Source organism: Podarcis cretensis (genome assembly GCF_951804945.1).
Source record: "Podarcis cretensis genome assembly, chromosome: 13".
NCBI lineage: Eukaryota > Metazoa > Chordata > Lepidosauria > Squamata > Lacertidae > Podarcis > Podarcis cretensis.
Genome location: NC_137182.1, coordinates 19,827,218 through 19,850,202, shown reverse-complemented (window position 1 = coordinate 19,850,202; position 22,985 = coordinate 19,827,218). Strand labels below are relative to the sequence as shown.

Genomic DNA, 22,985 nt, shown 5'->3' with positions numbered 1-22,985 from the left:
TTTATAGAAATATTTATATAGCGCTGTGTCGTAAAAACTTAGCACAGTGGTTTACAGCACCATAAAAACATAGTCAAGCAATAAAGTCATAAACAAGTTAGAAGCAAAAGGAAGTTGAAAGCAAACATCAAGAGACCGTTGTGTGCTTTTGATTGTCTGCACAGGCTTGGGGGAATAGAAAAGTTTTCAGCAAGCACTGAAAAGCTGGTATGGAAGGCACCCGTATGAGTTAAGCACCTTCATGCCATTCCCCACTCCCCACAATAATTTCATAGAATCATAGAATTGTAGAGCTGGAAGGGTCCCTGAGGATCATCTACTTCAATCCCCTACAATGCACAAGTTCATTCTTGATTTGTTAGATACAGGAGTAGTACAAATGTAATGCAAACCACCCGTGGCAGATCCCTCTAGCCACTGGAAATCCTATCCTACCACCTCTCTGGCTTTTTAGATTTTACTAGGCCATGATCACAAAGTTACAAGGATATATTTGCAACAACAGGGACAATCAACTTTCCCCCCCTAAAAATAGTAGCTGAATTCTGAACCCAATTCCAGGTTTTGCACCTCTATGATCTGCACACCCTGCAGTATATATACATCATCCTCAGTATAAGAGTGAAAGCTCAAAGTTCTACCATAAGGACTGAGGAGACATCTCACAGTATCACCAACCATACTGTTGTCAACTCACACTGTTATGGGTTAAGACAATGGGGAATTTTTTTTGGCATTCAACTAGGTTGTCTTCAAATAGAACCACTGAAATTAATGGAACTACAGTGGTGCCCCGCAAGACGAATGCCTCGCAAAACGGAAAACTTGCTAGACGAAAGAGTTTTCCGTTTTGGAGGTGCTTCGCAAAACGAATTTCCTATGGGCTTGCTTCGCAAGACGAAAATGTCTTGCGAGTTCCTGCGGGTTTTCCCCCCCTTTCCCCCCTTTTTCTAAGCCGCTAAGCCGCTAAGGCGCTAAAAGCCGCTAAACCGCTAATAGCGCTAATCCGTCAATGGGCTTGCTTCGCAAGACGAAAAAACCGCTAGACGAAGAGACTCGCGGAATGGATTCTTTTCGTCTTGCGAGGCACCACTGTAATTTAGCCGTGTTCGTTAACTTCAATGGGTCTAACTCTGAGTAAACTTTAACTGAATACCATGGATAAGTCAGTAGAGTATAAGACTCTTAATTTCAGGATTGTGGGTTTGAGTTCCACTTTGGTCAAAAAGTGTCCACTGCAGGGGGTTGGGAAAGATGACCTTCTGGGTCTCTTCCAACTCCACAGTTCTATGATTCTACGTTGCAATGGGAACCTGGAAGAATGCACCCCACCAAACAGCTCCATGAGTTTGGCTGAGCCTTGCAATTTGATCTCTTTCTCCTCAATGCAAGGGACACCCTGCCCCTAAGAAGGCTAGCATAACCAAGGTATTCCAGAAAGCCCAGCTGCCACAAAAATCAATTTTTTAAAAAATTAAGAAACAAGTTTCCAGTCGCCTTGGTTGGCCATTTCCCCCCAAGAGCACCTGTCTCCCAGAGAATGCAGCAGCGTCTCTGTGCAACAACCTCCGGAATTATTTGTGCAATGACGTGTTTTCATTGTGCCAAATAAGCACAGCCAAGACAGAGGAGTTTGTGCGGCCTGGATTTCACCTCAGACCTGCCCACTCCTCACTTCTTTACAGGAGGGGGGGGGGTTCTATCCGTAGAAAAAAGGGATCCCAGGTGACAGATGTAAAATGATACGGTTCTTACTCACCTCATCCTTACAATGCAGAAATGTGTGGTACTTGTAGTGGTGAAGGGAATGGTACAGAGTGTAGAAAAAGGACTTCTCCACCTCCACACTGAATTCCTGTCAGCAATAAGGGTGAAGAAATAACAGGGAGAAATCACTTACAAGAAATCACAGCCCACTGCTCACAAGCTCCTCCATTTCACCTACCCGAAGTAGCTCAGAATCATACCGTTCCCTCCCTGTTTCACAATAATCAATAAGTCCGCCTGCCCTTGCTCATTACTATCTCTTCCCTCGCAGCCATGTCTTCCCCTTTTGCCTCTGCAAAGTTAATTTTCTCCCTCCTGTTGTTATGGCATCTTCACCTCAGCGCCCGGAACTTCCTGCAGCGGTAAGTCAATGCAGTGCCCTCCGGTTGCTGTGGGACTCCAACACCCATCAGCCACAGCCAGCGTGGCCAATCATCAGGGATGATGGGAACTGGAGTCCCAGCAACTTTTTGAAGGGCTACCCCTCAGCCCAGAGGTTGCCAACCCATGATGCCTGCAAAGGCCTTCACTGGTCCCCTCTGGAAGGGACTCCAGACTCTGAAATGTCTTAGAAAAGGAAAGTCTCGAGCCCTCCAAGAAAGAAAGCTATGCTGCAAAATGTGCAAGTACCCCCCTTTTTTTGATAACAATTTATTAATTTTCCAAAAATAACAATACGGGGAAAAACAGGAAAAGATCATAACCAAATTAAACCATAAATTTTCAGTCAACTTCCCTCCACTTCCCCTCTTGGTTCCATTATAATATACTTGCTTAAGCAAGACCATAAAACCTTATATACTTAACAATCCAATTTTAAAACCTTCACCATCTTATTACAAGTGACTTTTAAAAGTTACACTAATGTAAAAATCTGTACACAAAGCTTAAAAAAATATGCATTGAACAATTGCCCTTTTTTGTAGTAATTTGTCCTGCATAGTTCAGTAATTTATTTTGCCAATCTTCTATATTTTCTTCTTTATGTTCTTTGGCCAAGCTTCTTCCTTCTATAGGGGCTGGCTGGTCTTGGCCTGGCATCTAGTCTTGCATATCGGAACAAAGTCTTTCGTTCAAACAATCCATCAAGTCCTGTACATCTCAATATAATAACTTCGTTTTTTTAAAAAATGTACAAGTACCCTAATCAGTTTATGTGAAATTAGCCAGCCTGCCTTTCAGAGTCATTAGCCAATGAATGAAGTTAAGAGCTGTGATTGATAACTGAGCAGCTTGGACGACAGGCAAGAGGAATTCCTGGGGTCCTAAAGAGCTTCTATTCCCGCCCTGCCACCCTTCCTCCCCACCTTTAAGTGCAATTTCTTGCTTCTCTCCTATTTTCTAGTAGTCCTTAGTAGCAGCCCTTTCTTTTTACCTAGCAACCAGGATACAGCTTTCCTGTGGTGGGTTCGTCTGAGATCATGCATTCCCTAGAAGTCGTTTTCTGAAAATACTACTTAACCGTAAGTGCAGCTATTAAAGAATCCCATCTCCCTTTATTCCCCTCTCCTGGCACACACCACAGATCATAATCTGCTCCAAGGCTGCCTTCTTCCCCTCTCCTGCGATGTAGTTCCTCCCTCCCTACGATGGAAACGGCCTTCTTGTCTCTATGCCGAGCCGCCCACCACCCTTCCAGAACACCTTCCCTCCCACAAGGCCTGTTCAGAACTTCTTAACCCTCTCTTAGCCTTGACAGCTGCTGTTGCTTCATTGAATTTCACCTTCTTTTCCTTCTGTTGCACATTTTTCTTAAGACTGCATGCTTCCCATGCAAAAAAGAAAAAAATGGCAAATGCAAAACGTGAAATATTGACAGAGTGGCTCAGGTGTGTCTCCTGCTGTGCAGGTACTCCTTAAAAATTCCTTTTATGGTTAACTTACAATACAAGGGCACACAGGTGTACTTCATAAGTAAGTCTCTCTGTTTTTAATGCAGCTTACTGCCAGGTAAGGGATGCTGGTGGCGCTGTGGGTTAAACCACAGAGCCTAGGGCTTGCCAATCAGAAGGTCGGTGGTTTGAATCCCTGCTATGGGGTGAGCTCCCGTTGCTCGGTCCCTGCTCCTGCCAACCTAGCAGTTTGAAAGCACCTCAAAGTGCAAGTAGATAAATAGGTACCATTCTGGTGGGAAGGTAAACGGCGTTTACGTACGCTGCTCTGGTTCGCCAAAAGCAGCTTAGTCATGCTGGCCACATGCTGTACGCTGGCTCCCTCGGCCAATAAAGTGAGATGAGCGCTGCAACTCCAGAGTCAGCCACAACTGAACCTAATGGTCAGGGGTCCCTTTACCTTTACTGCCAGGTAAGCAGGTGCTGGAAAGCAGTCTAGGCTTTGTTTTAAGGTTTTGTGCCTTTAACAGCTGTACCTCCACAATCAGGCCTAGCAGGACACGGCTGACTCCCCACTAGGGGTGGGAAACAGCAGCGGTGACAATATTGTGTTATGTCACACACCCCTTGGCAGCCATGTTGCAATACTCCATGGCAGCCGTTTTGTGACTGGCACCCACAGCAATCACACAAGATTAGGAATGTGCCTACTGGTCCGAAAAGGCTGGTGATAGCTGCCTTAGCTTACAGATAGTCAGTATTCAAGATTCTCCACCTCCCTAACCCTGACCAAGGCCTGAAATGAGCAGAATGACAAGGGATTTAAATAGCAGAACTCAAAGGTGGTTTCATAGGATGTTTCAGACTGGAGTGGGGGGTGACATCAAATTTCCTTTGGAACTATCTCCTATTACTTATTGGGAAGCATCTGCTGAGGACTTTCCTCTTTCAACAAAACTTTCAAGCAGTTGTTTTTTTACTTCAGTTTGTATCTGTACTGGATTTCAAACTGCTTCTATTTATGCAATTGGGGCAACAGTTCTTACATATGCAATTGCTTTATACATATTTTCATTGTACTGTGAAATTGCCTTGAGATGCTTCATAGGAAGAGATTAATGAATTTAATTGATAATAATATTCAAACCCCTCCCAACTTTTCAAAAATGAAACAATTCCCTGTAAGTGGAAAGGCAGTAGGGGTGAACTAGAATCCGGTTTCCCTAATTAGTTATTTTACCTGCAGGGAATTTTCTTATGAAGGGAAATATTCCAACAATATGATCTCTGCCTGCCATCTGAAGTGGTGCAATCCAGCTTATCCTCTTCCATGTGTCCATCAGGCCCATGCTTCCTAACTCACCTCCCTTTATTCCCCTCTCCTGGCACACACCACAGATCATAATCTGCTCCAAGGCTGCCTTCTTCCCCTCTCCTGCGATGTAGTTCCTCCCTCCCTACGATGGAAACGGCCTTCTTGTCTCTATGCCGAGCCGCCCACCACCCTTCCAGAACACCTTCCCTCCCACAAGGCCTGTTCTGAACTTCTTAACCCTCTCTTAGCCTTGACAGCTGCTGTTGCTTCATTGAATTTCACCTTCTTTTCCTTCCGTTGTCCATTTTTCTTAAGACTGCATGCTTCCCATGCAAAAAAGAATAAAGAAAAAAAATGAGAGCTTTCCCACAGACTTCTGGTTGGTGATGGTGAGAACAGGACTGATCAGGCAGCCTTTTCTTAGGTTCTTATGATCATACTACTTTCGCAGGCACCAAAGAGCAGAAAACGACAACAGCAGCAAGAAACCCAACAGGCATTCTTGTGGCCGAAACCAAGAACGAGAATGGTGAGGAAGAACTATATTCAGGTTTGCAAAAACCCCTTATTTATTTTTCAAAACTGAAAGTGGTGAGTTCTGAACATATGCTCCCGTGAGGATGTTTTAATTCCTCAGAGCCGGAAATAAGAGATGCAGACTAAATGATAAATTCCTTAGAGTTCTGTGGTTTGAAGATGCAGTGCTCAACGGTTCTCATTTCCAAAATAAAAATATAAATATGTTTTAACACACTGTGGGTTCCTGGTGTGTAATCAAAATAGCATATTTTAGAATTTTTCATGCCTCTTTTCTTCCAAATACAAGCACTGCAGCACAGGATGTGGATGCTATTAATTTTGTTAACACAGTCTGGTTGCATCCAAGAAAAAGAGTGGTATGAAGAGGGAGGATTTTGTCTGCTCCTTAGTTTGGAGTGAGCTCCCCTGGGTACATTACGCAGGGGAGAAATGGCTGCAGAATTTCCCCTAAAATATGTACACTGAACCAGAACGGTGCACTCACTTTTGTGCACATGCAGGTACAGAGGAAAACAGACTTAGCCCGTTTGTCCATCCCTAGACTGAGATGCATGCCATGCTCTGAATTTTTACAGCACAAAGGCATGAGGAACTAGAGATCCCACCATCATCATTGCTTGCTGGTTAGAAGAAGGGAGTCTCCTGTAGCCTGGGTAGCTGAAGACTTGCATGCTGATGGTTTAAAAATCCATCGTGGTGGAATTGCTGATGGAAGGCAAGCCATCACACTGTCAGCTTTGCTGAGCTGTGCACCGCTGGGGTGGGGTGAAGAAATAACAACAGGTCTTTGGGATGGACTTTGTACTTCACACCTTTGTGCTCCACTACAGAGCTGACCCGCTTGTATAAAACAAAGGCCTCCTTTGGGAGATGGGCAACATAAAAAGTTCTGTTAAAATGTTAAGTTGGTGTTCCAGATTGTGCACTGTCTGGGCACAGAACCTCTTTTGGGGCACTCCTTGCCCAACTGGCTTTCTTGATTAAGTGAGAAAGAAAAGTCAACACTCTCCATTTCCATTTTGTTCACTGATGGGAGCGTAGGGCCCTCTCATTTGCTAAAATGGGAGGTTTTATCTCCCTCCCCTCAATTCCAGTTAGGGCCTTTAGGGATTGCGCTTCTGCACTTCCTGGTTTCCCTCTTTTGTCTCTTGCATAAGACACTGCATGGTTTCCATTCAGAGTTTTCTGTCCATGCCTTCAGACACAGGAAGGAAGAGCGACTGATGTGAGATTGCACTCCAAGCACTGGGCAACTGCGTTTTTGGGAGGGTGCTGAAAAATCTTCATTAGACATCCCTGGCACTCTACTGCGGCGGGGTGCGCTCCCGCTGCTCGGTCCCAGCGCCTGCCAACCTAGCAGTTCGAAAGCACCTCCAGGTGCAAGTAGATAAATAGGGACCGCTTACCAGCGGGAAGGTAAACGGCGTTTCCGTGTGCGGCTCTGGCTCGCCAGAGCAGTGATGTCACGCTGGCCACGTGACCCGGAAGTGTCTCCGGACAGCGCTGGCCCCTGGCCTCTTAAGTGAGATGGGCGCACAACCCCAGAGTCTGTCAAGACTGGCCCGTACGGGCAGGGGTACCTTTACCTTTTTTAGCACTCTACATAACAGAACTACCATACCCAAGTAACAGGAGAGCAAGAGAGCTGGGGAGGGAAATAAAGAGAAGGAGAGGCAGGCAGAGACCATGGCATGGCTTTAAACAGCGTCAATATTCTCTTCTCTTGGATGAATATTTGAACTGTTAAGACTTTTCTTGGAAGTTATAATTCTATTACGATTAATCTAATTCTATTATTAATTCTATTATTCTAGAGGAAACAGACCACAGCCCCCTGGCTTAATGTTTTGTCTGAACCAGGGATAATGACTTGTTCCACTCCCAACAAACCACAATTTGTAGCCTAGGTTTGCTCCTTACGTACTACTTGTGATTTGCTAGGAGTGACATGAACCACGTTCCCTGGTTTGGGCCTAACGTTAAGCCAGTAGTTGTAGTTTGCCTCCTGCAAGCTAGGAGGAGCAGAGTGATTCATTCGGGCACAGTAAGCTATGGTTTACATTTTACCATGGCACGCAAACGTGGCCAATATGCTACAGTTGGTAGAGATTCAGACTAGGAGTGGGGAGAGCCAGGTTCACATCCTCGTTCAGCTATGAAGCTCTCCCTGGGTGACCTTGAGCCTCCCTCTCTCTCTCTGATTCAAGTCTACCTCACAGGGCTGAGAGGATCAAACAGGAAGAGAGGGACTCTCTCTCCCACTCAAAAAAACAGCATCTAGAACCGTACTCAGTGTTGATCAGTTTGCTGCAGGTCCTTGATTCCATCTTGGCTCCCACCTACCTGCTGTTTGGATACATTCTTCTTGAGTTTGTTGAGTGTCTTGCGGTTGTAAGGTTCGCCGCCTAGGCGCAACTTGACTGTGGTGTCGCACGTCTCGGTGTGGAGTTGGGGGAACGTGTGGAGAGCCTCCTGGATTACGGACAAAAATATTCACTGTGAGACAGCAGATTTCACCTAACCTGCGGCTGTCAGACTGACCTCCTGTGTCAAAAAGGGCCAGAGGTAGTTTATGTGGTATAGTGCTAAAAATGTAATTAGGAACTATGAGCCTCTGTATCGAGTAAGATACCAATATAACATAACAGTATCTCAGGCCATGTTGCTAAATGAAAAGACTGGTGTCATTATTTTCACGTTTTATTTCTTTATTTTTAATTTTTATGAAGCTTAGTAATGCTGATTGAGGATTAACAAATGCTGATTATACACAGATATTCCCTGACTTTACTTCGTTTGCACTCCTAAGGGGTCAATGACAACTTTATAAGCTCCTCAATGGCATTGATGAACTCAGAAATTTGGGGAACCCTCACCTAAGCCACGGTGGCACGACAAATCTTCCGGCCTTCACTCTCTCATGGTTGTTGTGAAGGTAAATTGGAAGGAAGTATCCAAGACAGGCCTTAGCAATAGAGAAAACTACATATCTAAAATAGGCATTTCTACATAAGGCTATCTCAGGCAGGGTGTGGGGCGAAGAGTTAAACATTTTCCACTTGCCCCATTTCCATACCTGTAGCGACGGATTAAGAGATACTCTCTTCAGCACCTTTTTCTTGTGATCGTTCAATATCCCATCAATCTTTCGCATGGGCGGAAGATAAAGTTCATCTGGGGGAGGATTGACAAAAGAGATTTTAAGCATCACACACAGTGTCCTTGGTGGGTATTTCATTGGTCAGTTTTGGCCCCCAGTTATGGAGCACTCCTTGCGGAAGCTTGCCTAACACCCACACTGTGTTCTTTCCAGCATCCAAGACTTTTCTAACCTCCCAGGGCTTTAAAAACCATGTTTTGGTTGGTGTTTCCTTAAAGCAAATGAATAATCTCAATGCGTAGCTCTTGTAGTTTTCCTCGCTGCTCTTAGGTCACGTTTTTAACTCCTTTGATTTATATGACCCTTTGCCCAAAGATGGTGACTACAACTCACATCAGCCCCAGCCAGCACATGCTTGGCAAAGGCCAATTTATATTTTAATTTGGTTGCAGCTTTGTAAATCAGGATGGGGAGGTAGTGGCTTGGATTTCATATTTATCGTGGGCTCTTATCATACACTGGTAAAAAATGCAAGAAGGGCCTTTACACTCGCCAGAACTCGGCTCTGCCCTCGCCGGCCCTGGAAGGAGCCTTTAAAAAAGTTCCATACGCTCAGAGACTTTGCGCCTGTTCATTGGGGGAGATAGGAAGCCCAGAGCACTTGTTCTTTAGGTGTTCCTTTTATGAAGAGGCACATAGTAAGACCATTGATCCCCTAATGGTGAGGCTCGCTGACCTCCCGGAAAAGCAAAAATTTGACCTTTTCCTGTTAGGCAAAGATCAGAAGACGACCCTGTTGGTTGCCAGATTCTGTAGGCGCAGACCATCTCCTGACTCAAGCTAGTCCCTTAAGAAAATCCCCAAACTCGGTTCCATGGATGACTCTGGGTCAGCTGCCTGCGGTAGTTTATCTTAAAGTTTTAAGTGTCTATATGCTTATCGCATTTATAAATTTTAAATTTATTGTTGTACATTGTTTTAATTAAAACAAAATAAAAAAATTTTCTTCCAGTAGCACCTTAAAGACCAACTAGGTTAGTACTTGGTATGAGCTTTCGTGTGCATGCACACTTCTTCAGATACACTGAAACAGAAGTCACCAGACCCTTCTATATAGTGAGAAGGTGGGGAGGGGTATTACTCAGAAGGGTTTTAATTGTTTTAATTGTTTGTTTTCCTTCTGTGACTGTATCCCCAAGTGTGTTATATCAGCTGGTCTCTGACTGTAATAAATTATCTATCTCTACACTGGTATATTTTAAAATGTTACTGTAGTTTTCACTAAGTAATTTTTCTAGGCCCTTAACAAGTATCAAACACAAACAAACCTGTGACTAAAGCCAGAAATGTCTAGCATTTTGCACTAAGGGGATCCAATTTTCTGCAGCCAGAATTGTGCGGAGAAGGGGAAGTCACAGAAAAATATTTAAAATGCCGCATTTGCTTTCTGATGGTGCGAGAACTCCTGGGTAGGATGTGACTTCCTTGAAAGGAGCTGCTTGTGCTACACATTAATAAGAGAATCATTTCACTTTAAGGAAAACGCCAACCCTATTCAACTGTCTCTTCTTGTCTCCTGGTATTTAGTGCTTTGATTCCCCTGAGAAGCTGTGGCAACATATCTCTCATTTCCAACCCCAGAGAAGCATAAGGCTTTAACCTGCAAGAGGTCAAAGCTGTGATTAAACTGTGCAACAGCTTTGGATTGAAGCACAGGCCTGGTAGCCAGAGGCGACATGGAAATTTAATGTGAGGGAGTGAGCTGGTAGACGAGGAGTGGATCTCTCTGTCCTGCCTCTGCGCCTACCAAACGGAGCAATTTCTGCATTTTGAGTGGTCATGCTAATTTGTTCAGGCAGAATTTGGTGGGAAAGTGGCATGCAAACAAGTATCTGATGATGATGGCGGTGGTGGAAGAAGGCCGGCAAAGGAGGGGAGCCACTGTCAGCATGATTTACAAACTCTTCCAGACAGCGTCTGCATGAAGTCCCCACACCTCTCACTCTCAGTCAAGAGAGAACTAGCAGAGTAACCAACCAAACCCCAACTGCCAATTTCCAACTGCCACCTCCTTTCTCTAGCACCAACTATTCTCTGTGAAATACATTCCCAATGACAGTACCATCTATTCTTTGTGAAATACATTCCCAATGACACTACATTACAAATACTAACAGCCACCTTCCTCCTGCATAAAAATGCAGAGGTGCTGGAGGATGAACAGAGACCCCAGTCCCCTTCTCAGGAAGCCCCTAGCAGGCTAGTAAAACATTTTACGTGGACTAGTACATTTTGTGGGATTGTTTACAAGGCTGCTGCGCAGTGTGAAATCTGGCATCTTTATGCAGTACAGTGGTGCCTCGCAAAACGAAATTAATCCGTTCCGCGAGTCTCTTCGTCCTGCGGTTTTTTCGTCTTGCTAAGCACGGCTATTAACGGCTTAGCGGCTTTAAGAAAAAGGAAACAAACTCGCAAGAACTCGCAAGACGTTTCGCTTTGCGAAGCAAGCCCATAGGGAAATTTGTCTTGCGAAGCACCTCAAAAAACGGAAAACTCTTTCGTCTAGCGAGTTTTTCATCTTGCGAGGCATTCGTCTTGCGGGGCACCACTGTATTTTAAAATCATTTTTTACTTGTTATTAGTTATTTACAAAAAAGGCTTATTGTTTGTTTATAAACAGTAACTTCACTGCAATGCAACACCAAGGCAGCCCATGAGATGTAGAGGTTCTTGAGTCAATTCTACAACAGTAAACCTATTAAAACAACAACGACCCACAAAGGTATCAGCTAAGTAGCTGGTCTAGGCCTTAAAACAGTGGCTTCCAAACTCCACCCACCCACCCGCCACCTCACAGATCACTTGAAAATTGCTGGTGGACTTGAAGGACCACTTAATGATTTACACACACACACACACACACACCCCGCCCGTTGTAGCAATTGCAATTCTTAATGGTATTCTTATTGGCCTTTTAATTTCTTACACTCTATTTTGCTGTACTGCAGTCTGCATTCTTCACAGACAGGCCGCAGGTAGTGTTCGAAACTCCCATTGCTCTAGGCACATTTTGCAACAGGGAATTTCATTAGCGTGAACAGTTTCTGAGTTCTGGGCACAGTACTGCGCCTACGATTTCAGATTAAAACTGCAGAGTGGAAGGAAAGAAGGACCTTTTTCTGCCGCTCCACTTCCAGCTACTCTCTGGAGACTGGAGGAGAGACCTTTAAGAATATTAGAGGGGTGGACAGGGGAAGGACTAGACCATATGAAAAATGAACATAATCTTTTAGCTGCAGTTCATTCATTTTCGGCTTTGTATTCTTTTTATATATATAAAAAAGTGTGCCTTGACATTCTGTTGTTGAACCTACAACCTAGGTATAAGGTGCTGCAGGCCTCCTGAATGAAGCTAAAGGCAAGACCACCATTTGGTAACCCCTGCCTTAAAGCATTTAATATTGAAAGAAGAGCAAACTTACAGCCTTTACTATGGCAACAAAGAAAAGGAACGCCTATCATTCAGGCAGCTTCAGAGTTTTCCAAGCAAGCATCTCTACAGGGAGCAAAAGCCTCTGGACCTCCAAGAGGCCAACAATGACATAACAGAGATGAGCAGCCCAGCCCTGCCGGCAGAGAAAGAAAGGAGGAGGCACAGGGCTCCAGAGGTCTGGCCAATTTTGAGCAAATAAACTCTGCCATTTGTGGGGGCAGGTGACTGACCCACAGGGCCAATCAATATACCACCATTCACGAATGCGCACCGTTTGTATCCTCAAGAGCTTGGATCATGTCTGGGTCGAGGGCAGTGCTGACCAGCATTTCCACGTAGCTGCGGTACATCTCCTTCATGGCTCGCGTGTTCAGAATACGGCCCGTTGGCACACGCTCTAGATAGGAGATGGAGCGTTAGCTTAGCATTTATTTAAGGCACTAACATCCCGGGCTTTCCTAAAAACGTTCTGAGGCTGCTGACACAAAAACGACACACGATGAAAGGGCAGGAACATGTTACAAATAAAATAACAGAAGAGGGAACACAGTCCAGCTATCATTCTGACTGCAGCGGAATTGTCCCCCAACCTGGCTCTTCAGATATTACTTTTCATATTCATTTATTTATAACAGTATTTTAAAGTGGTTTTTTTCTGGGCAAGTCCATTTAGGGACAGGGGAATTCCTTCTTTTACTCCTCCCTCCTCACCATCTAGGTCTTTATAAGAATCTCCCTCAGTCTGGCTTCAGGGTCACCAGGAAGACACCAACACACACAATGTGTGGCTCTCTAAACCTTTAGCTCTTCAGACACCATTGGACTACAGCTCCCATCAGCCAGTGGCGTAGCGTGGGGGGTGCAGGGGGGGCCGGCCGCACCGGGCGCAACATCTGGGGGTTAGGGTTAGGGGGCGCAAATCCACGGGTTAGGGGGTGCAAATTACTTGCCTTGCCCCGGGTGCTGACAACCCACGCTACGCCACTGGCATCAGCCGCAGCAAGCGAGGTCAAGGGCTTGTGGGAGGTGTAGTTCAGCAACCTTCAGACGGCAAAAGGTTCCTTGCACCTGCTCTAAACCTGCTCCACCGTTGCAGTTTCGTCGCACGTTGTTTACAATGCCCTTAACTTGGATCCAGGGAGAACTCAAGGACTGCTCAGTGCCTAATCTCCCTGCTTGATCACCAAGGTCATTGAGAGAGTTGTGGTTAGTTGTGCTCCCCTGGTATTCAGTACTGTGGGCCCTTCCCTGCCAAACCTCCAGGCGCCTGGCGACGACTTTTATCTCAGCAAGTCTCTTAATGTGCACTCTTCTGATTTTATGGCTGATTTAAACTGCTAAGATTTGAACTATGGAGAAGAGCTGCTCAGTGATACAGCATCTGCCTTGCATGCAGCAGGTCCCAGATTCAATGCCTGACATCTCCAGGTAGGGTTGGGGAATGTCCCCAGCATGAAACCGTGCAGAGCTGCCACCGGTTAGTGTAGATAATACTCTGGAGCCAGTGTGTGGTGTAATGGTTAGAGTGTTGGGACTATGACCTGGGAGGCCGGAGTTCAAATCCCCACTCAGCAGTGAAGCTTGGGGCCAGTCACCATCGCTTAGCCTACCCTACCCTACAGGGTTGTTGTGAGGATGAAATGGGGAGAAGGAAAACCATGTACACCACTTTCTGATCCTTGGAAGGAAAAGGCGGCATATAAATGTAATAAGGAAGGGAGATGTTCCTAAGATTCTATCCTTTGTATCTATTTGAAAACTCATTGTACACTGCTTGGAAACTGAAGTGCTAAGTAAGTAAGTGGCTGCAAGTAAATAAGTAAGTACCATATATACTAAAGTACAGTGGTACCTCGGGTTACATACGCTTCAGGTTACATACGCTTCAGGTTACAGACTCCGCTAACCCAGAAATAGCACCTCGGGTTAAGAACTTTACTTCAGGATGAGAACAGAAATCGTGCTCCGGCGGCAGCAGGCGGCCCCATTAGCTAAAGTGGTGCTTCAAGTTAAGAACAGTTTCAGGTTAAGAACGGACCTCCGGAACGAATTTCCGGAGTACTTAACCCGAGGTACCACTGTATAAGCCGACCCTAATATAAGCTAAGGCACCTAATTATACCACAAAAAACTGGGAAAACGTATTGACCCGAGTATAAGCCAGTTCACCACACCACAAACCTCGTGGTGGGCCGGAGTGCATGTGTACGCATGCACACACGGCAGAGGGGACTTCTCCCCCCCCCAGCCCCTCCTGTCCCCCTGCCTACCTAGGGTGCTGCCAAGAGGCAGAGGCTGGTGGCGCTAGCAGCAGAGGAAGAATGATCAGCGGCAAAGGCGGAGGAGCAAGGAGCAGCCCGAAAGGACCCCCACTCGACTATAAGCCCAGGGGGGCTTTTTCAGCATAAAAAATGTGCTGAAAAAGTTGGCTTATACTCAAGTATATATGGTAAGTAAGTAAGTAAACAAACAAACATCAGGCTGTCATAGAAATTGGTTGGAAGGGACCCTGAGGACCATCTAGTCCAATGTTTCCAGCTGTTTTTTGGACTACAACTCCCATCATCCCTAGCTAGCAAGACCAGTGGTCAGGGATGATGAGAACTGTAGTCGAAAACAGCTGGAGACCCAAGGTTGGGAAACACTGATCGAGTCCAACCCCTTGCAGTGGAGGAATATGCAGTTTATCCTTCTGGGAATCGAACTTGCAACCTTGGTGTTATCAGAACCACACTCTAACCAACTGAGCAATCCTTCATGGATTTCTCTCTCTCTCTCTCCCTGAGCTTTCAAGTCAAAAGGCTCTCTCTCTTCAACTCTACCATGGACAGTTTCTCCCCTCAAAAACTCTCTGTGGGCCCACAACTCAATTCAAGGACCGCCTCATCTTCCAGCACCAATGGATGCCGGGCTGCATCAATCTACTCACCCTCCTCGCTCTGCTGGTCAGGGCTGGAATCTGAGTCAGATGAGGACGCTGCCTCAGCAAGCCATTTTTTCCTCTTCTTGGGAGGGGGCTCAGCCTTCACCTTGGCTGGCTTAGGCTTGGGTTTCGACGCTCCGCCGGCTGGGGAAGCTTTTGTGGGGACGGGAACAGGGGGGTCAGTTTTCTCCGCCTTGGGGGGCTTTTCTACTTTGGCCACCTTTTCCGCCTTGGGGGGCTTTTCAGACTTCTCGACCTTGGGGGGCTTTTCCAGCTTCGGCGCTTTCTCAGCTTTGGGGGGCTTCTCGGCTTTGTCCGCTTTTTCGGCCTTGGGGGGCTTCTCGGGCTTCTCAGGCTTCTCGGCCTTCTCCGGGACTTCCAGCTTCTCCGGCTTCTCAACTTTGGGCTGCACCGGGGTCTTGGGGCCAGACGCCTTGGGCTGGCTCTGTCTCCTGCAGCAGGACAGACATAACCATGAGATCCAAATACAGGCTCTGCCTCAGGAGACATGTTTGCTGAGGCATGTGTGTGTGTGTGTGTGTGTGTGTGTGTGTTGGGGTGCAAGGGAGGCTTTAAAGGGAAAAGGAGAAGTGGGGCGTTGGAGGGCTGGGGAGCTGAGAGGACAAGGCCGGCCTTATATACTGTTAATTCTGTGAAAAAAAGGAGTGTTTACTACCATCCAATTCACAGTTCAAGCTGGAGTCAAGAGGAGAACAGGCTGTGGCACAGAAAAACACAGGCTAGTGAGGAGGGCAGTCATGGTATACCCCAGGCATAGGCAAACTCGGCCCTCCAGATGTTTTGGGACTACAGCTCCCATCATCCCTAGCTAACAGGACCAGTGGTCAGGGATGATGGGAATTGTAGTCTCAAAAAATATCTGGAGGGCTGAGTTTGCCTATGCCTGGAATAGCTCATTCCTTTGACAGGTGGAAGAGGCGTGGTACAGAGTCAGTTTCATGACTAGGCAGGTGAGAAAACAAAGAGGCTGGGCTCTTTGCTCCTTCAGGTGAGGAGCTAAATACTCTCCCGCGTGTCAGGTAAAATAACTGTAGAAATAGAGGGTGGCAGCGGAGGGGGAGGTAAAGGATCTGAGGAAAAATCTCCCCCAGGCATGTCACCTGAACAGTTTAATACAGGGAAGGGGTTTTTTTGTGGGGAGGTGTGATTTTCAGCCATCGAACTCACAATTCTGGAAAAGGGGCACTTCACAAACTGGAAGAAATCAACATGAGGAAGTGGCTCAAATGCTTTTTGGTGCTTCTCTGCGAGTGGAATTGGCCTCTCCTATGGGAGACACCCCCCCCCTTCCTGCTCCTTTACCTGACAGCTTGCAGGGGCCGGTGCCAAGGCTTCTTGGAGCAGACGCGGACGTAATCCTTCTTGTTGATGTTCTCCAAGAACTTAACGTAGAGGCGCTGGTACCGGTTCTTGGCATCGCCAAAATAGCCCAGATACTGAGGGGGGACAGGGAAGGAAGGAATTGAATATCAAAATGGGGATGGCGGGGAGAGAATGTCTGCAACACAGCTCTTTCCCACCTCCAGAAATAATGAGGCGATACACAGCAGAAAAACCCAATCCTTCGCCCACAATATCTGTCAGTTCAAGTGGATTTACTTTACTATTTATTACTTTAATAAAATCGGGGGTGGGGGGGGTTGAGGGAAGTTGCTTGTTGTTGTTAATTGTCCGCCCCTCACCAGTTTTAGGTTTTAATATTGTGTTTTAATGTCGTCACCTGCCCTGGAAACTTAATGTGAAGGGCAGACAATTAACAACACCAACAACAACTTTATTTATTTAAATATTTATTATCCACTCTTTGTTGCTAAAAGTAATACCAGAGTAGGGTTGCATCAAAACTTTTAATCAGGAAATGCTATTAACACAGCAATGCTAATCAATAAAATAAAAGCAATAGGGAAAAAATTCTGCCACAGCGTAGAGGCGCTGGTGGTTAAAACCCAGAAATCAAGCCATTGTGCCAAATACAACTGCATAAAGTTCATGTAGACCTCCCACCTCTGAAGTTCTTTTTGCCCACATTCACTGAGAGTACCATTTTTTTGCATGCTGAGCGAGCAATGGGGACACTTACATTGCTGGTCGCGCAAAATTGTCGCTGCCCATCCTTTATTTCAGGGGTGAACTTCTGGAGCAAAGCTTTCTGTACCCGCCAGATTGGCGGCGGCTCCCGCCCAGTCTGAAGAGCGAGCTGCAGGAGGGCAGAGAAAGGGGTGATGGTATCAGGGATGCAAAGAACCCCAAACAAGCCTAGCTGCTGTGATGCAACTACTCTGCAGATAAGAAGCTCCACTGGATCAGGCCAAAGGCCCACTTAGTCAAACATCCTGCTCTCACAGCGGCTGACCAGACACCCATGGAAAGCCTGCAGGCAGAATCTGAGGGCATCAGCAACCCTCTTCGCTTGTGATTTACAGCACATGGTTATAAGCCCAACTTGTGTAAGCCTACTTAGTCCCTCAGAAGGGAAACTAGTGTCAGATATCCAATGTAACATTTTGATTTTAAGTATTATTATGATTTTTTTTAAAAGCTCAAACTAAAACTTACCCAAGAGTAAGAATTCAAGACACTGACATACGTGAAACACTTGAAAATGTCATTTACATTCTGTGCTTTTAAGGCTTTATTTCTGCTCCAAGCCCAGAAAGATAATAATATGGCCCGCTTTGATCAATGAATAAAAGATACGGTAAAGGTAAAGGAGCCCGGACAGTTAAGTCCAGTCAAATTTTATTATGGGGTGCGGCACTCATCTCCACTTTCAGGCCAAGGGAGCCAGCGTTTGTCTGCAGACAGCTTTTCTGGGTTGTGTGGCCAGTATGACTAAACAGCTTCTGGTGCATGGAAATGCTATTTACCTTCCCGCTGCGGTGGTACCTATTTATCTACTAAGCTGGTCTGCTTTCGAACTGCTAGGCTGGCAGGCGCTGGGACAAAGCAACGGGAGCTCACCACGTCGGGTGGATTAGAACTAACGACCTTGCGATCGGCAAGCCTAAGAGGTTCAGTGGTTTAGACCACAGCACCACCCGCAACATAGGAACAGACTTGCTTTTCAATGCAGATTGTGCATGGATAAATAAAATGTTATTTGGAATGCATTTATAAAAATTATGACTTGCTAATAACTGTATGGGACGCGGGTGGTGCTGTGGGTTAAACCACAGAGCCTAGGACTTGCCGATCAGAAGGTCGGCGGTTCAGATCCCCGCAACGGGGTAAGTTCCCGTTGCTCAGTCCCTGCTCCTGCCAACCTAGCAGTTCGAAAGCACGTCAAAGTGCAAGTAGATAAACAGGTACTGCTCCGGCGGGAAGGTAAACGGCATTTCCGTGCGCTGCTCTGGTTTGCCAGAAGCGGCTTAGTCATGCTGGCCACATGACCCGGAAGCTGTATGCCGGCTCCCTCGGCCAATAAAGCGAGATGAGCGCCGCAACCCCAGAGTCGGCCACGACTGGACCCAATGGTCAGGGGTCCCTTTACCTTTAATAACTGTATACTGACTGTAGTAATAGCAGTACTTATTTACCAACATGTCATATTGTATTAAAACCTCAAGCACTTTTTCCTTTCTTGCTTTATTCCTCGCTTCTTTATTTGTTCACTGAAAATTTTCTCAATAAAATTAATAATAGTAGTAGTAGTAATAATAGTAATAATAGTAATAATAATAATAATAATAATAATAATATCTCCTTAACGCACCTTGAGGGCCTGAACGTCCTCCACGCGGATGACAAACTCATCGCGTTCTCGGAAGATCCCCTCCCCACCGCTCTCTGCCTCTTCTTCGTCCGTCTCTCCACAAATGGCCGCCGTCTCCTGCTTCTTGGCAAGGTGAAGAGGCCGTGTGTCCTCAGGGTCCTCAGGCTCAGGAGATGCCTGAACAGGTGGCTCCTCGGGGACAGGTGGAGCCTCTTTGGGCGAGGGAGCTGGGGAGATGGGCGGCGGGGGTAGCTCTGGCTGGACATCTGCCTCCACTGAGGGAGCTGGGCTGGGGATTTTCTCCTCCACGGGTGGCACATCTGTGGTGGTGGGGGAAGTGGCAGGGGTTAGCAAGCAAGCAAGAACAGAAATCCACCTTACTCAGCAGTGGCCTCCTAGCTGGGGAATGGTCTCCCCAGAAAGTCTTGCCCGACACCTTCTCTATAGTCCTTCTAGACTCAGGCAAATACCTTTTTATTCACCTAGACCAGGGATATGGTCCTCCAGCTGTTGTTGGACTACAACTCCCATCAGCCCCAGCAAGAATGGCCAATGGTCAGGATGATGGGAGCTGTAGTCCTGCAACACCTGTAGGGTCACAGACTCCTCACCTCTGCCCTAGGCTTTTTAATTAATTGTGGTTTTAAATCAGGACTATGCCATGCTGTCTGTATCACCAGAAAGGGTGGGTTGGCTGGTGTGCTTTTTTTGCTGTTTTTTATTTGTTTCTTGGATGGTTTTTAATTATTATACATGGTATTTTTAAAGCGTTGTTTTGCTTGCAAAATGCCCAGGGAGTATTTATTGATGCAAAGCTACATCCATCAATTAAAGAAATGGGTACTTTGGAATTTAATTTACCAATCCTCCCTGCAAACCATGCACATATATACTTGTAACTTAGGGATCACACCTCACACATATGATGAAGTGGACTGCAATTCATGAAAAGTTCTGCCCTAATAAATTAATCAGTCTTTAAGATGTATGCCAGCGGAACAGGATTCCAGGAGAAGTCGTGGATTCTCCTTCCTCAGAGGCTTTTAATCAGAGGCTGGGTGGCCAACTGTTATGTATGATCTAGCTGAGATTCCTGAATTGGAGGGAACGGAACTAGATGACCCTTGGAGTCCCTTCCAACTTTACAATTCTGTGTTTCTATGTGTATTCCTTATCTTATTCTTTTCAGAATGAAACATTTTTTCAGAAGAAAAATTTAGTAGTGGAAAATCCCCCAGAAAGTTTTCTTTTTTTTCGTTTAATTTTTTTAAAAAATCATTTTTATTGATTTTCCAATAAAAATCCCCCAGAAAGTTTTCTGCCTGGAACTGGATTAGTAAATGTGTTCCCTTTTATGCGGACAAGAGCAGGGCTTTCTTGATTATTATTTTTTACTTCACATCAAAACTGCATACAATTATCTAGAGTTTGAATTTTGAGGCAGGGTGGCGCATGGGTCTTGCGGGAAAGAGAAACATAACTTGGTAAGTAAACAGGTTATTAGGAAAATATAAGGGAGCATGTGTGCAGTGTTTAGAAACTCAAGATATAATGTAATCGGCAAATGGCACCTTAAACCTAGGACTACGGTCAATTCAAGCTTCAAAGAAATATTTCAGATCCCTCTCTAAGTGACATTTTGCTTTTCCTGGTTGCCAACCTGGCATCCAAAGCTGTGCGGTTGCAATTGGACCCACGCCAGGTGCAAAACGCGCCTGGCGCCCGCCTAATTTCTAACACTGCTGTGTGCATTTGATCGGGAAGAATGTCTACATTCAGGATGCAAGAACTGTTGAAAGAATGCAGAGAAAAATGCATACTAAATATCAGACGGAAGTCTACCCTGCTCAGAAACTAATGCCTTCCCGAAATCAAGATAGGTTATGTAAATCAGGAGATAAACAATGGCCCGGGACCCAACTCAAGGTTTGGACAGGGGACCGGCGCTCACCATTGGGTTCTCCCTCCTTGCGGTCGGTGGGGTCGTAGAGCGCCGAGATGGCTGAGGAGATGCTCTTCTGGAGGTCCTGGTTCTTGCTGACGGAGTCCTCCTCGTCAGACGAGAAGGAGGGCAGCGTCTCCAGGTTGCGCTTCAGCTCCTCATCCAGCCGCTTGCAGGGGCTGGTGCAGCTCATCACGAGCCCGGCAGGGTCCCCTTCGGGCCCATCCAAGCCGCCAGGCAGCATCGGGGGCGCCATGCTGAAGGGAGGCGGCGGCTGGGACGAGGAGGACGAGGATGTGGCTGATGGGGGACGGGGCGTCTTGGAGGGGCTGCCTGAAGGCGCGACCATGGTAACCGCCGTGCCGGGGGCCCCGACTGTGGCGGCCGAGGAGGTGGAGGAGGCAGAGGAAGGCAGCGTCTGACGCTTGCCCGACTTAAGGAAGTCCAGGAAGGAGGCCATGAACCCCGACTTCATTTCAGGCTGCTTCTCTTCCACTTCTTTGATCTTCTGTTTGATCTTCTCTCGGGTCTGGCTGCTATCCAGACTGCTCTCTTGAGCGGGCTGATGAGATGGGGTGGAAGCCTCCAACTGAGACCCCTCCAAACCTTTGGGGACTGGAAGTTTGATCTGAGGAAAAGAGAAGGGACAGGAATTGGGGGAGGGGAGGAGGAGTCTCAGGGAGACTTCCTGGACTCGCCCCCCGATGTTGGCTTTGCGTCTTGACTTAACCGACCTCCGTTTTTCTCTCTCCTTTTTATTTTATTTTTAGGGTTTCACCATTCACCAGCTTTCTGGACCCACCATTTTCCAACCAAATCAAAGATACATTTTGCATATATCTTCACCATTTATCCTGCTTCCAAAATTATGAGTTTCTGAGAGCTCTGGCTTGGTTTTTTTGTTTTGGTTTGAAGGAGCTGGGTGGCAGATGGAAAGGGAACAGAGTGAGAGAACTGCAGGATGCCCAGGAGTCAGCTCACATAAGAAGGAAGCGAACACCAGGAAAGCTCTGTGCGGCACTGGAAGCCACCCTATAGCCAACTGGAAGCCCCACCCTGCTCATCTCTGGCTTTGAAGCCACCCCACTGTAGACACAAGCCTATTTCCTCCGTTCACACGAGGACTAGAAACCAAATTTTTGAAAAACAAAACCTGAAATCCACTAGGTACCACATTCAGCAACGAATTATGTGCTTGAGCGAAATGTGTGGCTTGCTCACACACAGATCTAGCAACCGGCAAGCTCGCCTCACTCGCTAGTCCTCGAAACATGCACAATGTACTGAACTAGTTTCACACACTCCCAAAACATCTATCTGGGATCCCTACCATCTACCAACCCTGCCATCCTGTCCTAGTAGCATCCTGCACTCTAGAAACCCAAACTCTTGTGCCAAGAAACAGCCATGCTTATGTTAAGTGTGCAAATAGTAACAGCTTGCAAGGCTATTTTACTTGTGCTATTTTATTTATTTTCAAACTCCGCTTGGATTTTAAAAACAACCAAACAGCTAGGTGAAAGGATTCTTTTTTTAGGAACGCATTCCGAGCAGTGTCCTTAAGAAAGAATTCCCATCTCATCTGCCATAATGTGTGTATTAAGCTGCTGAGTGAGGCTTTCCAGAGATTTGGGCTGGTGCTGTCAGTATGCCCACTCATTTCATCTGCCCTTAGGGAGGTGGAGGAAGTCCTGAAATAAGTGCCTGGTGTCCATGATGGACTGGACATGTGGAAGGATCCACAGCTTAATCCCTACAAGATGGAAGAACTGTTGGTCAGGGGGGTCTGCTGATCTGGTACAGTGCTTCTAGATCTGGCGCTACTCCTGAATTTCAAGCAGGCGGAAACAGCATTTCAGCAACTTGGGATAGCGTACCAGGGGCATCTCTTCCTGAAGACCTGGCCACGGTGATGTACGCTCTAGCTTATATTCCGATTGGATTACTGTATTGCTTTCTACATGGGGCTGCCTCTGAAAAGTGAACTGCAGCTTCAGCGGGCGCAGAATGTGGAAGCCAAACTATTGTCTGGCATAAAGTGTTCTGACCGCACCACTTTAGTGCTGTTTCAGCAGCCCTGGCTGCCTGTTTTGACTCAGGCCCCATTCAGAGTGTCGGCCTCTCAGAATTCTCCACCCTGACTTGTAGCAGGATGATTCTGCTTGATACTGCAAGCTGCCTTGAGGGTTATTTAATGGAAAGGCAAGGAACCATTGATTTTAATGAATCAAATAGGAACACTGTTAAACTGAAGATTTTACAAGAGGAGCAAGGCCTCTTGGGTAAGTTCCTTTTTTTGCAATAAAGTACAGGAATTTTTTACGGGCACAAGACCCAAAT

General features: G+C 46.3%; 1 protein-coding gene across 1 annotated transcript in view; it reads right to left on the bottom strand.

The window, feature by feature from the left end:
* Positions 1-22,985, bottom strand: part of PRR12 (proline rich 12) — a 47,379-nt gene that overhangs the window by 3,479 nt on the left and 20,915 nt on the right. Inside the window, exons 5-13 of the mRNA XM_079949187.1 lie at positions 20,655-21,273; positions 18,704-19,023; positions 17,072-17,188; positions 16,294-16,427; positions 14,977-15,422; positions 12,319-12,444; positions 8,531-8,628; positions 7,798-7,926; positions 1,760-1,855 (exon numbers count right to left, since the gene is read on the bottom strand). Coding sequence (XP_079805313.1) covers positions 1,760-1,855; positions 7,798-7,926; positions 8,531-8,628; positions 12,319-12,444; positions 14,977-15,422; positions 16,294-16,427; positions 17,072-17,188; positions 18,704-19,023; positions 20,655-21,273 — 2,085 coding nt within the window. The remainder of the gene's footprint in view (positions 1-1,759; positions 1,856-7,797; positions 7,927-8,530; positions 8,629-12,318; positions 12,445-14,976; positions 15,423-16,293; positions 16,428-17,071; positions 17,189-18,703; positions 19,024-20,654; positions 21,274-22,985) is intronic.